Genomic DNA, 15,797 nt, shown 5'->3' on the forward strand with positions numbered 1-15,797 from the left:
TTATGAACAAAAGTGACCCATTCTGTTACATTGTACCTCTCATTTCATATTTTTTCATTTTTCTGTGTTTGTGTTTTACTGCTCCTTTCTCATTATTTTAAGAGTCATTTAGGAAATTCCACTGTGCCATAACTACTGTGTTTGGTTCTCCATACTTATTTTGAAAGAACATCTGAAATACTCATCTCTTCTAATGAGCAAATGTTCCTTGAACAGTTGGTGTGAGTTTGTGGAAATAGATACTAAAGAAGGAATACTCTTGGTTTGTTTTTTTTTGAGATTATCATTTATGTTTTCCCCACTTAAGCAGGAAAATCTAGATAGAAGGGATTCATACTGAAAAATTAATTTTGCTGCATTTCAAAGGACATGTTATAAGCTCTGCTTCACTTAGTTATTAGCATTCTCCTTTTAGCCACTTAGCAGTGTTCTCACTCAATCTGGGCAGTGCAGTGCAGTGCACCTCTCCCCCTTAAAGGTGAGGAAACATTTTCAGCCACACACAAGTTTATAACCACAGCTCAGAAGAGCAGGACAGCTGAACTCGGCATCATACTGTCAGGGAGATTACACTGAGCAGTGACACTGGTAAGGAAACGTCCCACAAGGCAGGGTGCAGCTGTTGAAGAAGTGCACTCCATGGTCTTCCTGCTAGGTTCTGTGGAGCCAAGGCTGCTGTTTGGATGGCTGCAGATGTTTGCTGCATTCATGGAGTTGGGTTTTTTACATAAAATTTTTTTAAAAAAGAGCGACTGAAGAGAGAGATTCCCAATAATATATGCGGTGCTAAGTGAGCATTATAACTGCATGCACATTCTTTGTTCTCTGACCGATTCTGTTCGCATGTTTACACGCAAACACTGTCATGGTAATCCGTGCACCAGAAAAGTGTGAAAGATGTCTGCTAAGCTCTACAATCAGTTTGATTTAATCCAAGCCAGAAGCCAGAGATGACTCAGTATCTAGAACTTGATTTATTGCTAAACATTGTGTTGGGAACTAGTGGGAGTCTCATTTCCATCAAAGCTACAAATACAGACTTGAGCACTCTCTTAGTATTTCTCTACCGTGTGTAGAAAGCATGGTGTTTCTTAACAAAAACAGTGTTTAGAAATAAAGTCAGTATGGCAGATCTGCTGTTGTTATTCCTTTTCAAAATGCTGTTTGCTTTGCTGCTAAAATTAAAAATGCACTCTTTTAACCTCGTGTGTGTTAACAAGAGTTAACAGAAGCAACTAGAAATGTGCAGGATAATGCTTCAAGTGAGCATGAATTTAACTGATTTTTAAACATCTATTATAACTTAGAGTATATGGGTTTTGGTGCAAAATGTCTGCCAGAATATGTAGCTGGAAGTAATTCAACTTTGTTATTTTTCTTCATTTTTTAAAAGAAGATATCAACAAGTCAATGGATGGAATTGCAGTGCTGTGCAATTTTACAGAGGAAGAAGGCAGAATGGTGTAATAGGAGTTGGAAAGGACACTGTCCAGAAAGCACTGGTCTTGAGCTTTGTGTTTTTTAAAGGGACATTTTCACCTTGGAACATACTCATTTAGAAAATACCAATTAAAATTGTTTTGAGTACTGGTTGGAAGCATGTGCCTACTTCCGTGCCTTTTGCTGCTCTTTTCGATAGGGAGAGTTTACTTTTGGCATAGGAGTGGCTTACACAAATTATCCAGCTTTTATTTTTAAAACTAAAATAACAAAGGAGTAACTTTGCAGTTAACTTACTTCAAAATTAAAAGCATTTACTTCAAAAATGTTCCTGTTTATTGAGGACCTTTTTGAAACTGAGTGTGTGTCCAAACTGGATTTTTTTTTCTCTTGTCAGGCTCGTGCACCTCACTTGAAGTGAGCAGGCATGATAATAGCTGTAATTCCGTACCGTACCTCCCTCTGTGCAGCCTTTCCAGCACTTCCACATGAGTAACTGTGTTTCCTTTGTACGCTGCCATTAAATTTCACCTGTATGTAGATGGGTTTTTTGAATGGAGTCTTAACAAAGAAGGCCTTTGTAAATTGGAGATTTCACTCCAGTAATTTTATCACTCTTAACTTTATTCAGCGCATTTCGGGGGGAGTTGAAGCCTGTCCCTTGTGGACTTTTTCCTGTGGTGCTGATGGTGCTTAGTAGGGCGTGGAGGCATTGCTCTTCCCTTGCTCCTGTAGAGCTCCCCTGCTGTAGCGCCCCTTCCTCTCCCACCCGCCTCCTTATGAGGACCCCTGTGCTACTTGCCCAGCAGAACCAGCATCCTCCTCTTTGCACCCACAACCAAACCGAACCCGCAGAATGTCAGGGAAGAAAGGGACGCTTTTGAGAAAAGGGCGAAGGGGGAGTTCCAGGGCTTTGTTTTAACTCACATGCTGCTGTGGTGGAGCAGTTGTGAGGATTGTGCTGCTCCTCTTCTTGCTCAGGGAGTGCTGGAGACAGAGGCAGGATGAAGCAGGGCCATGCTCAATCATGCTAGCAGTTACGGTGTTTTTTGTGGGGGTGGAGTTGCACATGATTTGAATATCTAATACTGTAGATATTGCTTGTCACTATGTGTTTTAGTGCAGTGCTGGGCATTCCACTGTGTTGAATTTAGAGGAGAGAAGAGCTTCTTGAAAAGGTAGCAGATGTCTGATCAAAAACCTTAAAAAATAATCAGTGAAGTAACATAGTTTGTGGGAAGGAAGGAAAACACGTCCATGTATTAATAAAGATCAAATGCACAGGTTTGTTCTTTAGATATTTCTAATGACGTTTTAGCATTACAAAACAAACACGTTCATATTCTAGGTATGTTTTCTTGATACTATTTGTATTTACTACTGAATTAAGAGCTTTACTGAACACTTGTACTTGCCGCGTGTAGTGTAGGCACTGAAATATTTGAGATAGTTTTGCAGACTGCAATAATCAGTTGTCCATGTTGTATTATTTAATTGGTGCTCTTCAGTAAAATTTGGCTCTGTTTCAGTTTTGTAAAGTAAGCTTTTATTGAACTTGTGAATAAGAGGAAAAGTTTCCAAGTATTTAAAAACGTAGAGCATCTATTTTTGTAGCAGCTGATCTCTGCCTGAATTCTGTAACTCAAACACCATTGTTGTAGCATTGTTGCTCCAGAGCGTTGCTGTTACTGCAGTATGTGAGTGAGCCTGGTACTCCTCTAAGGAGAACGTGGAAGTTGTGTGTGTAAATTCTGTTGTTAGCTTTATTTAAATTTGTGAGCGTGCTAGCTGGTAAAAGAGAAACATTGTTTGCCACTTCCAGCTTTTTTCTTCATGGGAATAAACAAGGCATAGATGCAGACTCCTGAATAGTGGCTTGTAGTTGGGTGGCCTGGCTGATCAGCATGACTATTTCTAGTTCTTCTATCTGAATTGCCTTTAGCTGGTCCTCTGACTTACCTGTCAGTGGCTTTTCCATTGGTAACGGGTGTTAGATATTCTTTCTAGTCTTGTGGCCTCTCGTCAGCTTTAAAACCAGGCTGGAATACTCCTACAATACAGATGTTTGAATTTGAAAACAACTCAGTGCATGACTTGTTGCTCTATTTGGGACCTGTGGCTGAATTTGAGAGTGAGGGACAGCAGCAGGGCTGCGTGGTGTTGTTAACTTACTGGTTATGTGTCCTTACCAGTCTGAGAACTGCTATACCAGTAGGTAGCAACTTGTGAATACAATTGGTTGTACAACGGGTGGTTAGGCACTTAAACCGAGCCCTAAATAAGGAGCTGAATGTGTTCCTGGTTAGGTCACAGGAACTGGAACATTACCTTACGCAGCTGTTCAGATCCTTAGTGAAAGATCTGAACTGAGTGAAAATCATGAACTTGTGTTAGTTTGGTTTGCTTATGGCAAAGCCGGGCAAGGTCTTTGTGATCATTTGCTCTGATCTGAGCAACCTTTCTGAGAGCTCGTACGACTGAATAAATTTATTTGGGTTAAAGCATCATGTTTTAAAAATACCTCAAGGAACTTGAATTTGAGAATTCCCATGGATGAAAAGGACAACGAAATGCCTAACAAGGTGCCTAAACGATTCTTTACTTTCTCTGTCCCTCTGCAAAAATGTGCACCATAATTGCAGCCCAGACTTCTCTGTCCTTCACTTAAAGTCATTGAGTCTTGTTATACTTTTGTCTGCTAGAACAAGGAGCCTTCTGTTGTTGGCTTTCTTTTCCACATAGACTTAGCAATAGTTTGTGGCCTTTCAATTTTCTTTTTCTTTGGTAAATTGTAGAAAGTGGACTCGAGGCTTTCACTTCAAGATACTTCAATCCTTTGTCGTTCACATGGTCCTCCAAGCCCCGTCCAGCATATAAATGTCTTGCTTGAATTGGGGATGCCAGGATCGGACACTCTGTTCCACTAGCAGGTGTAAAAGTGCCAAACACTGGGTATAAAATAATCTGTCTTCCTAATTACACTGTTGTTTATGCACTGGAGAACCTCACTAACCATTCTGGCCATGAAGTTGCAACAGAAGTTTCTATAGTTACTGTGCAGTTGGTTGTTGACAACGGTCATGGCCTTCCTAAGGTCATTGCTTTCTAAGCTAAAACCTGCATTTTGTAAATACTGTCTGATGTCTTCGTTGTTGGATACACAGCTTCACTGGTATCTGTAGTGAAAGGTTTGCTTGCAGCCACCTTGCCAGTCAATTTAGGAAACATCATGTCTGATTTTTTCATTTTTTTGCTATTTTTCTATCAGTATTAAATTCACTTTTCTTACAGGTCATTGCTAAGAATGTTACACATGGCTGTGATCTGTTCCCTAGAGACCCCATTATGAGCACTCTGTGATGATTCCCCATTTACAGTTACGGGCCAGGCAGGACTTTGTTAATGTTACGGTGATGGCTTCATAAATGAGTAGACCACAGGAGACATTAGCTAGGATGGATAAATTCAAAGACCGAGTTTCTTTCATCTCTCCATTTGAGTTAAAGCACATTAGGGGAAGGTTATATTAGGGAATACATGTTGCTGCTGATCATATCATTTTTCTCCTGTGGGTTAATTGAGTGCTAGATTTTCCAGAGCTGTCTCTTTGAGTGTACCATTTCAATGTTGAAGATAAATGGTTGAATAAATCAAAACATCAGTAGAACAAACAAGTCAAGCAAGACACTAGTTTATATTGGTTTCTGTAGCAGAAAAGGTACTGTTACAGTTTTTCTTTCTTTCTGTAACACATCCACTTTGGGGTGCCTGTGTTAGGGGAATGGTATCCTGGGGTGCGTTAAAAGGAGTGTGGCCAGCAGGTCAAGGGAGGTGATCTTCTCCCTCTACTGTGCCCTGGTCAAGTCTCACCTGGAGTACTGTGTCCAGTTCTGGGCTCCCCGGTACAAAAAGACAGGGGTCTACTGGAAAGAGTCCAGCAGAGGGCCACAAAGATGGTATGGGGCCTGGAGCATGTGCCTATGAGGAAAGGCTGAGGGACCTGTGTCTGTTCAGCCTTTAGAAAAGAAGACTGAGGGGGAGGGATCTTATCAATGTTTATAAATACCTGAATTGTGGGTGACAAAGGGATATGGCCAACCTCTTTTAGATCAAGTTTGCCTCTTGTTTTTTTTTACTTCGCCCCAAACCGTTTTTCTGGAAGGAAATTCCTCTCAAGGCACTTGAACTCTGAGCTTAGCAGCTCTGTGCCAACCTGGGGGGCACGCGGGGCTGTAGCAGGGTCTGGCCTGATCCACAGCACTGCCGTGGAGAAGAGGTGCAGAGTGCAGGTGCTCCTTGCTCACCCACCCTTTTGCCATGTTGAACATTGTGACCCTGGAAGAACTGCTGTTCAGGTCATCCTGGCTTTGGCACAAGCGAGCAGGTGCAGCTGGTTTTTAATTTCTTGGGATCTTGAGAGCCACTTTATCAGTTGTTTATCTGGGCATCATCTGTTGTTACTGGTTCATGGCAGTAATTGCTTCTGGTTGTGTCCTTTGGTACAAAATGGGTTGTTACCACCTGTAGAGGCACAAAACGAAATATAAACCTGTGCTCTGGTCGCCATTGTACAGGAAATGTGGAAAAGTCTTCAGGGTCACCTTGGCATTGTATTTTGATTGTGAATTGGTGAAACCTTTGCGTTACTTTGGAGGCATCTCGTGTTGAAGAAAGAAAACTCAATATTACACGCAGCCTTTTGACTCTTGTGGGAATGATTCACTGTGATTGGCTTTTCATGTGTGCTTGGAAGCATTGCCTCATGGAGTGAATTTTGTGTGTGTGTATAATTAAAAAATACAAAAAAGATAGGATGTCTGGTTTGAGTTTAAGCAATTTAGTAATGGCTACATCAGACCATACTCCTATGGCTCCTCGTGTAATAGTACTAACTATTGTCGGGTCTAAGCTTGAGATTTGTTAGTGTTTTATGTCCCCAGCTACAGCTGTGCTTCCCTTAATGAAGAAGAGAGGAAATTACTTTTATTGATCCAGTTTATTCTACCACTTTTCATTACACTTGTGTAAAAGCTTTAGAAATCAATCAGATTGGTCTTTCGTGCTCAGCTTCCATGAATTTTAAGACTGTTGCTTGGAAGTGTGGTATCCTTGCCTGTAGTTTGGAGTGCTTTGATTCAGGCCCGGAAGATAGATTGCTCCTAGGTCGTTCTGCTGCAAAGGCTTTGCTGAGCTATTGCTTTTGGTCTGCCAGGTTTAGATGGAGAAGAATCAAACGAGCTCTGCCCCTGCTACTATGTCTGTGCTTCTTTTTATGCTGGGAAACAGTAGCTTTACCTATTAAACGGAAAAGGCCACTGAAAAGTCTGGTAAAAGGAGGAAAAAGGTATTTTTTTTTTTTTTAGGATCCATTGCAGTACAGTAACAAAAGAGAAAAAGCAATGTATTACTCAAAAAGAAGATAATTTGATTTTTTTAGAAGAAAGATTTTAGGGTAACTTCTATTCCTTGTATGGAAAAATAAAATATGAAACAAATAGTGCAAGTGATATGATTCATCTGGTTCTTATTTTTTTCCTCATTGCATGTAGGCAGCTTCCAGTAATGTTAATGGAAATTGTGATGTATGGGTGTGGGGAAGGAATTCGCAGGTGGCTTTGCGCTGTTTCACACGTCCCTGAACTAGAGATAATGAGGAAACAAGCGGTAGAACCAAAAACTTGAGCAAGGTCGAGATAAAGTAAATTGGCTCCAGTGTTAAAGATGAGCTATGGGCAGTGGCCAGTTGCTGGCTGGCTCAAGGCGCGTGTCTGAGGGTCTCTAACCAATTGTAAGACAGATTCGGGCACGTGGACAGCGTGTGGGGCTACGGGGAAAGTATATGTAGTAGTGAAAAAGGGCAATAAAGGTCTCCTGTTCAAGAGCCATCAGGAGTCCGTGTCTTGCATCCCTTCATATGCGGAATAATTTTATTAATAATTCCAATTTGCTGCTGAGATCACTGGGGTTTTATGTAGACACAACACTGCACCTATGTTCTTCTAAGGGGGAATGTACTGGGTATTTTCGAGCACTGATGCTTTTTGGTCAGATAAAAGTACTTCAGTGAGAAGCAGCATATTTGAGAGAGAAATATGATGGTGTTTTTGTGCTTTGAGCATTGTCAGTGGACTCTGTCAGATCCTCTCGTCTCTAACGATCATGATTGAACCTTCCTCTTTCCTTCCGCCTCTCATTGCTCTCAGATTTCCAGACTTAGAGTTAATTTATTTCTTTATTTTTTTTATGTAGAGAGTGACACCCTTTATAAATGAAGGGAATACGAAACAGTGACACCCTCTATAAATGAAGGGAATACAAAAATGTGTGGTTGTGTTGAAAACCTGCAAATGCTGGTAGACGATTTTAATCTATTTGTTTCTATCTCTTCAACTTTCTAATCACTGAATTAAATAGCTTCTAATAGCAATTTTACGTAGTCAAGACGTTTGGACTGATAGAGATCTTAAGTATACTTCTGTTGAAGAAAACCCAGCCATTTCATATCCTAGTTCCTTCTGAAGTTCAACTGAGACGAAGAAAGCTAGGTAATTGAAATACAGCTTTTGTACAGGCATAGAACTGTGGGTTTTTACTCTTTGGTGGTGGAGCCTTACAATATTTTCTGGTACAGTTGCAGAGGCCTGTTTAAAGCCTTTACCCCTGCTAACAATAGACTTGGTTATCCACTTTTGTGTTATTCACTTTTGTGGAACCCTTAGAAATTACTTCGTGATCCCCCCAGGTCTTTGGGTCATTGATGGAAAACCTCTAGGATCCAGAGGAGTTGAGGTTCACTGCCTTAGTCAGTACCTGTGTGTAATAAAAAAAAAAAAAAAGAAAAGGAAAGGAAAAAAAAAAGGTATCTTTATTTCTTAATGAGATTTCTATAGATTTGGCTTAGATATGTAGGTGCTGGATATATTTTTACATAGCATTTCCATGAGAGTTTGGTGCATCAGGTAATGTTTAAGGCATGCTATGAATTCCCTGTTAGATTTTTCATCAATTAAGAGTCAGTTTTAAGGTGAATACTGGGTTCTAGATGGAGTTAGGTCCACATGCCTCCTTTTGCCTGGGGGTGGCTGGCAATATTGCCTTGATGGTTATGATTAATCGTAGATCTATTTTCCATTTTTACTTCATTTCTCAGAGAACTCTATGCATTTTGGCTGTGGCCACTAAAACACGTTAAATTTAACTAAATACTTTAATTTGGGTGCTATTTTCAGCAAACTATTAAGATTTTCTGTGTATGGTTAATGTATGGTTAATTAACCAGATGCATCGCTTCTGTCTAATCTGAAAAGCAGTTCTGTTTTTTGTGCTAAGTAGGGCTTAAAGCTACAGAATATTTAAATAAGTCTTAGATACTACAATAAGATTAAGTACCAGTACTGTCCATTGTGACTGCAAATTTGATTTTTAAAAGAAAATGTAATATAAATAGAAATAAAATTTAATTAAGGTAATAAAACTTGGATTTCACTCTTTATTGCTGTCTCTGCCTGAGTTCTTGCCTTAAATTTATTTATTTTTTTTAACTGCGTAACTCCTTACCTCATAGCCATAATACTGTCTTAAATGAAGCCTATATAAGTATCCTCTGCAGGACATGGTATTCTGACATTGATACATTCTTCATCTTCACAGATATTATGTGGCTGCAACAAACTAAATATTAAGAGTTCACTGTAAGAGTGCTAGTGATAGCTCAATTACAAGAGGGACTGTTCAGAAACCTGAAAGTTACCATCTAAACATACAAGCCAACCAAATGTTTACATGGTAACTTCCATATGAGCTGACAGAGTTGTTGGCTTGTTAGCCTTTTCACTGCAGCTTTTGTTGTTTCTGAAGGAGTTGGTGCAGCTAACCTGAAAACCAGCCATTCTTACATGCATCCAACCAGGTGGTGCATCAGTTTAGTGGTGTAGCTGTGAAAGCATAATTATAAAGAGCATAATTATAAACTTTCTGAGGCACAAGCCATTAGATTTCAGTCCTGCTTTGAATTCAAGGGAGACTTTCATCTGCTTATGCAAATTCAGTTTAAAAAAAAAAAAAGGAATCCTTAGATTTGAGTCTAAATAGTGAAGTTCTTTATGTGTTAATTCATTTCTTTAGTTTGCCAACACTACCAAATGCACATGCTTTGTTCCTGCCAGCCTGATCTGGCGGGAAGTGTCCCTGCCTATGGCAGGGGGATTAAAACTGGATTATCTTTAAGGTCCCTTCCATCCCGAGCTGTTCTGTGATTCTCTGCATACCTCCCAACTTGAGGTAAGGCAATACTTGCTGTAAATATGAATAAGGTTTTTAGGCTGCAGGTCTTCTTTAAGACTTTTTTTTTCCCCCAACATCTGTGCCTGAGTTTAATTAAGATATTCCTTGTATCTGTCAAAGTAGGGTTTAATTGTTGTAAATCTTATGCTTATTTTTAATGTTTTCGAGCAGCTGTTACAACAATTTTTTTATTATTATTTCATAGGCAAATTTAGAAAACAAACCAGTAAATGGCCGCAGACCAGAACTCATGGAATGCAGTATATGTGGTCATGGTGAAAAATACAGGGTGAAAACAAACCAAACACAACCCTTTGAAAATGTACAGTCTAAGGAGAAAGAAAGAATGACAGGCTTAGAAGCAGAGAAGTGGGCACATAATGAGAAGCCATCCTTTGGTGTCCATGTCAACGGAGATATCCACGGAACTGTGACAGGCCATGAACACTTGAAAAATGCTGAAGGAGGTGAAAGAGCAGTCTCTCCCAGTCAGTTAGCTGAGCCAAAAAAATCATTTGCACAGACCATCAAAAATGGCATAAAAACTTTACATTATTCACCAACAGAAGCAGTTGCTTCACTGAAAAAAGCATCTGTAGAGGAAAGGGCAGATGTGACGAGCAACTCCCATGCCCCATGGACCAAGGCTACCAATCTGAATAACATAGTAAACACTCTGGCGACGGGCGTTAGCTGTGTTCACCCAGACAAACACGGGAACCTTTTCATGAAAGAGGAAAACTGTGCTTGCAGTGTCCTCCAGAATTCTGACAAATCGGTGTTGCCCACTGGTTCCATTTTGGATCTACGAGAAAGCTCGTGCTGTCCTCTGCTGCTTGAACAGGGAGCACATGTACAGAAGGATGGCTTTAAAGTACCTAATGCAGAGACACAGCATGAGAACTCTTCACTCCAGCCAACTTTCTTGTCCCTGATTAAAAACAGAAATTTAACTGTAGAGCAGGTTGTAGCTATTGAAGCTTTAACACAGTTATCTGAAGCCCCTTTGGAAACAACTTCACCACCTAAAACTCAAAGTACTGAACATACAGAAGAAACAACTTCCAACTTGCTCCACAGTTATAAAAGGGATATTTCATCCTCCTTCACATCTTCTACATTAAAAGAAATCAAAGACACTTACTTGCAGAATGAACAACAGCTCTTGGCTCACTGTGCTCACTCACAGAAGCAGCTCCCTAATAAGGCTGTGTTATACAATGGCCAAAGTTCAATTTCTGAGTCGCACGATAAACCTGTCAATCTGGCTAGTGAGATGTATAAATTACAGTTATCCTCAAGAGATACCAAAACTTTATCTGATTTAACATGTAATGCAAAATCATTTTCAGGACACGCTACCAAGAAGAACTATGATCCAGTCACCCTCGTGCGGTATTGCAACGCTTCACATAATGTCCAACACGCAGGTAACAACTTGGATGCTCTTGGCCAGTTAGACCAAAAGCCAGTCTGTAATGATTTGAGCTTGGAAACGAGTTCTTTGATTAAAGAAGGAGGAATTCACAGCCAGGATGAAGAGGATGTAGCTACACAACTAACTCAACTCGCAGCATTAATTGAATCAAACCGGACAAATCCAGAGCAGAAGAATGACATAAAGGCGTCGCTACTTAACCTAATATCACATGAGAGGCAGCCAAAACATAACCAAGATCTGTTGCAGAGAAAGGAGTCTGTATTTTTTAGGCATAATTATAGTTCCTTACTGTTAAAGCAAAAACAATCATCAAATAAAAAAGGCAATGCTGTACCATGGAAACCAAGACACAAAAAAAAGCCTCAAGAAGCACGCTATCAGCAAATTAATCAAAACCAGCTAGAGTTGCTGTCATGCCAACATAGTGAGTTACAGGACATGTGGATATCATCAAAACTGCACAAGCTTGGTCAAACCGTGCCACAGGACTCCAGAATAGCTCCATCTGAAAAAAAATCTCCAAGAACCAAAGTACATAAAGCACTGAATCAAAATACTTTATCATCACAGGAAAAACCTCGGTTATTTCTCCCACAAACACAGATAAAATTCCATAGGTGCTTACCTGAGGTACCCCAGGAGAAAAAAAAAGACAGGTTGTTTGGCTCTGAAGTGATGAATGAGCAAATCAAAACTGCAGGCTCCGGTGACCCACTAGGCGTCGATCCGCTGAAAAATGATGTTGCATGTAACCAGTACGGTCATCTGCCCTCCCGTAATCTTCTGGCTGTTTCACAGCTGAAAACAGCATCCGCGTTGAACAGACCAAGTGAAAACATACAGATGTTTACAGAAAAATGCAATTCTCAGGTACAGCAAGCAGTGAATGTCAGCCAGGCACATCCTTTGCCTCAGACCTTTAATCAGTCTAACCTGAGAGCTAATGAAACGCGCAGCGAAGACAGAGCCTATGTTCCGCAGGGTGCCGCCGAACAAGGGGATGCAAAGGCGCAGGTGCTGCCTGGTCCCTGCAGTGGGGCTCCGGTGCCAGGTGCTGCGGAAGCTCTCAGGACGATGGAGTGTGCAGGTGAAATTACTGTTCTGACGTCAACGAGTTTGGGTGCTGACCACCCTCCGAGCACAGGGGACTCAGGGTGTTCTCCAGTAAAAAACACACTCAGCAGCTTTCTTGAATCACCTATGAAGTTTCTTGATACTCCTACGAAAAATCTAATAGATACGCCTACAAAAAAAGGACAATCTGAATTGCCAACTTGTGACTGTGTTGGTAAGTCCTTTGGCTAACTTCTGCCAGTACCTTTCGGACGGGTGTGTTTGTGTTGCTTCCTTTAATGCGAGGAAGTGTACTTGCCATTGAGCTGTTGAAAAAGGATCAGCATTTTGCCATTAGGGAATCAGAGAAAATTATTTTTTCCCTTTCTGTAACTTTAGCCTGGTGTTCCTCAGGCCTGCAAAGCCCAGCAAAATTTGGTGTTTTTGGCCTTGCAACTGACCAGTGTAAATTCTGCAGGGTTTAAATTCAAGTTGAGGGAAAGGAATTGTTTCACTTGTTTTGTCATTGCTGCCTTGAATGCCATGTAAATTTATCCGAGAATATCAGATCATGATTATTATGGTCTAGAACTAGTTTCTGTTTGAGATGAGCTGGGCAAAAGATTCCCAATACATTTTCATTGTTGCCTGAATGCTGTTAGTTGAGCAGCAGGGTGTAGTTGTGGGCTGTCTTGTTGCTGTCACTGATGCTCCTGAGGAGAGTTTGCCTTGAGGTGTCCTGTCAAAGGCTTCTGACGTGTCTCGTCTCAGAGATGAGAGGTGAGCTGGAGTTGAGGTGATAAAGCCAGATATGTAGTAGTTGGCAGTGTGGTGTGGGGTGTTGGATCAAACTCGGTCCTGAGAACTTTCCAAATACAGCTTGACTGATGGTGTTGGACATGCTGTGTTTCAGGCTATCAAAGCACCAGATTGGGAGGGGAAAAAAAATCACCTCAGAGACTTAAGGTTGTACACAGACAGACTTTTTTCATCGTTGCTTAAATGTTCTGAATCAACAAACTGCTGGTGAAGTGGCCTGGATTATGTGTTCTGATCTGTAGTATATGACTCAGTTGATACTTTTTGGTCTCATTTCTCCGTTGTCTAATATGAATTAATAATGTTTTCCTACTCACAAGGGCGTTGGGAAACTTAGTCAATGCGTGCCAGGTACTGAAATGGAAAACTGCTGAAGAATGCAAAATATAATTATGATTTCTCTGTAATATCAAGAAAAAAAAAGTACTAGAAGGTTAATAGGAGAAAGCAAATATAAAATAATTTCTCTGAGGAGAAAAATCTGTCATACTACTTATTTATTGCATTTCAGGGGCAGATTTTACATATTTAATTTGGAAGATGTTTCTGTAAACCATTTCTAAGCTTACTTATAGCAGTGTAAATAAAATTTGGATGTGCAAACTTAATTTTCTCAACCTGCTTACAGAGCAAATTATAGAGAAAGATGAAGGCCCGTATTACACCCACCTCGGGACAGGACCAAGTGTTGCTGCTGTGAGAGAAATAATGGAGAACAGGTAAGGAAATGTACAAAATGTACAAAACCCAATATTTTTGACTGTATAAACAGGAAACAAGAGCAACTAGGAGAAATCAGGTGCTATGTTTTGCTTTGTTTTTCTAAGATTTTGCTCTACTCATTTGTAAAGCCTTTTCCTGTTCATCTGTGCATGAGGTAAGCTCTCACATTCCAGTTCCAAATTTGTGTGTCTTTTCTGAGCTCCTGCAGTTTTAGGGTTCAATTACACCAGGAGTGGTATGCTCTTAGGTGCTGTTGAACTCAGTAGGGATAACAAAGATTACCAGCTGGCAGGATTACGCTTCCTGGTGTCATGCATACAAACAACCTGCTGCAAGTTGGACAGAAAGGTCACTAGGATTTGCATGCAGATAACATTTTCTTTCCAAGTAATGTTTGGCAGAAGCTTACTCCTTCATGAGATATTTCAAAATGACTTTTGCAAGTAGGGTGTTGAATTTAAAAGTATTTTTTGACATCTTAAATATTTTGGTTTTCTTCTATTCTTAGTAAAGCAAGGAAAAAATAAAGTTGTTGTTCTTGTAGAAAGTGTTTACTGTTTTAAAGTGGTCTACGGAGGCTTTAGTTTTACTCATGAACTTTCTCAATGCAGGTATGGAGCAAAAGGAAGCGCTGTAAGAATAGAGGTAGTGGTTTATACAGGAAAGGAAGGAAAAAGCTCTCAGGGGTGTCCGATTGCCAAGTGGGTAAGTTTTTATGTTACAGCAGTAAGATTGTTTTGTGTGGCTTTTAAATATCAAATGATGTGTATAGTCTTTGAGCTTAAATATAATCTGGTCTTTAATGAAGGTCTGTTTTTCCATTTATCTACAAATCTGCCTGAATGATGAAGCTAAGGAAAACACTTCTTAAGCTGTGATGCTGTTTGCTGTGCTGTGGTTTGCATGAGTTAGAAAGAGAAGTGCTTAATAGAGCTGGCAGAGATGACCAAATCAAGGGTAAGAAATTCTTGACAGTGTCTGGAAGCTGGAGTGTCTAGTAAAGTAAGCTATTGGGAAGCTTGAAAGAAAAGAAGGGGTGATCGCTTGGGAGAGTTGGAAAACAATACAGTATTTTTTTTTTTAAACTCTTCTTAATTTTATGAACATCTGAAGAAAAGAGCATGTGCTGGATAAGGAAATTCAGTTTCATATACCATGGAGTTTGTTCCTCTCTTTGAGGTGCTGAACTCCCTATTTGGAAATGTAAATGTTACGGTGATAGTGTCACCAAAGTCTTGTCTCACATTGCTTCATAGGAGCCAGGAAATGAGGTAACAGACAAGCTCCAGGAAAGAGCTTGGAAATAATTGATTGTCCTTAATCTTTGCTGAAACCACCAAGGGAGGTAAAAAGTAGACTGGAAATCTTGTAAACTAAGTTTTGGAAATAAAAAGAATTTGTTTGTTAAAATATATTTTTTTATTGTTGCTGTATGTAGGAGTTTCAGACTTAACTGAAAACCTGATGAAGTTAACTGCACACTTGGTAGACTAGCATTGGTAACTACACGACAAAAATGATGATAGTACATAATGTACGTGAACGGTACTGCATGTGTATTTATTGCTTACATGTTTGGAACAGTCCGAATGTGGTTTTCATACTCAGCACATAAGCTATTATTCAGAAGGGACTCCCATATGTGCGTGTTGCTTCAGATAATACATAATAACAAATAAGCATCCAAGAAATAGAGATGGTCAAACGAATTTCAGAAACAGCTGACCCAAAAAGAATGGAATTATTTTTCTTAGCATTTCAGCTAAACAAAAACCTTACATTTTAACACAGCTAAAAATCTTATCTTAGAAAAAGTTGTGAGCCTTTGAAAGGAAGAAGAGATTTAAAGCTAACTCTTAAAATTGATTTTTCTGTTGCCAGTATCAACATGCTGCCTTTTATATAAAACAGAAATGATAGGTTTTATTGTGTGTCTGCGTGGCCATAGGTGTCCAACACGTGTGTACAATATGACAGCCAGGAAGCACTCAGCTGCATATAGAAAAGGCTCCGTAAAGGTACAGTGGACCTGCTGTTC

At 40.0% G+C, this 15,797-nt stretch overlaps 1 protein-coding gene across 6 annotated transcripts in view; it reads left to right on the forward strand.

Moving 5' to 3' along the window:
• Positions 1-15,797, forward strand: part of TET1 (tet methylcytosine dioxygenase 1) — a 76,560-nt gene that overhangs the window by 19,395 nt on the left and 41,368 nt on the right. For all 6 annotated transcript variants that reach the window (XR_014587168.1, XM_083845397.1, XM_083845399.1 and 3 more), the window contains 3 exons: positions 9,929-12,452; positions 13,665-13,755; positions 14,371-14,464. Coding sequence is in view for 5 of the 6 variants with exons in the window: in XM_083845397.1 (XP_083701523.1) it covers positions 9,929-12,452; positions 13,665-13,755; positions 14,371-14,464 (2,709 nt within the window). In the remaining variant the exon portion in view is untranslated. The remainder of the gene's footprint in view (positions 1-9,928; positions 12,453-13,664; positions 13,756-14,370; positions 14,465-15,797) is intronic.

This window comes from Anser anser (assembly GCF_964211835.1).
Source record: "Anser anser genome assembly, chromosome: 7".
Classification (NCBI taxonomy): Eukaryota; Metazoa; Chordata; class Aves; order Anseriformes; family Anatidae; genus Anser; species Anser anser.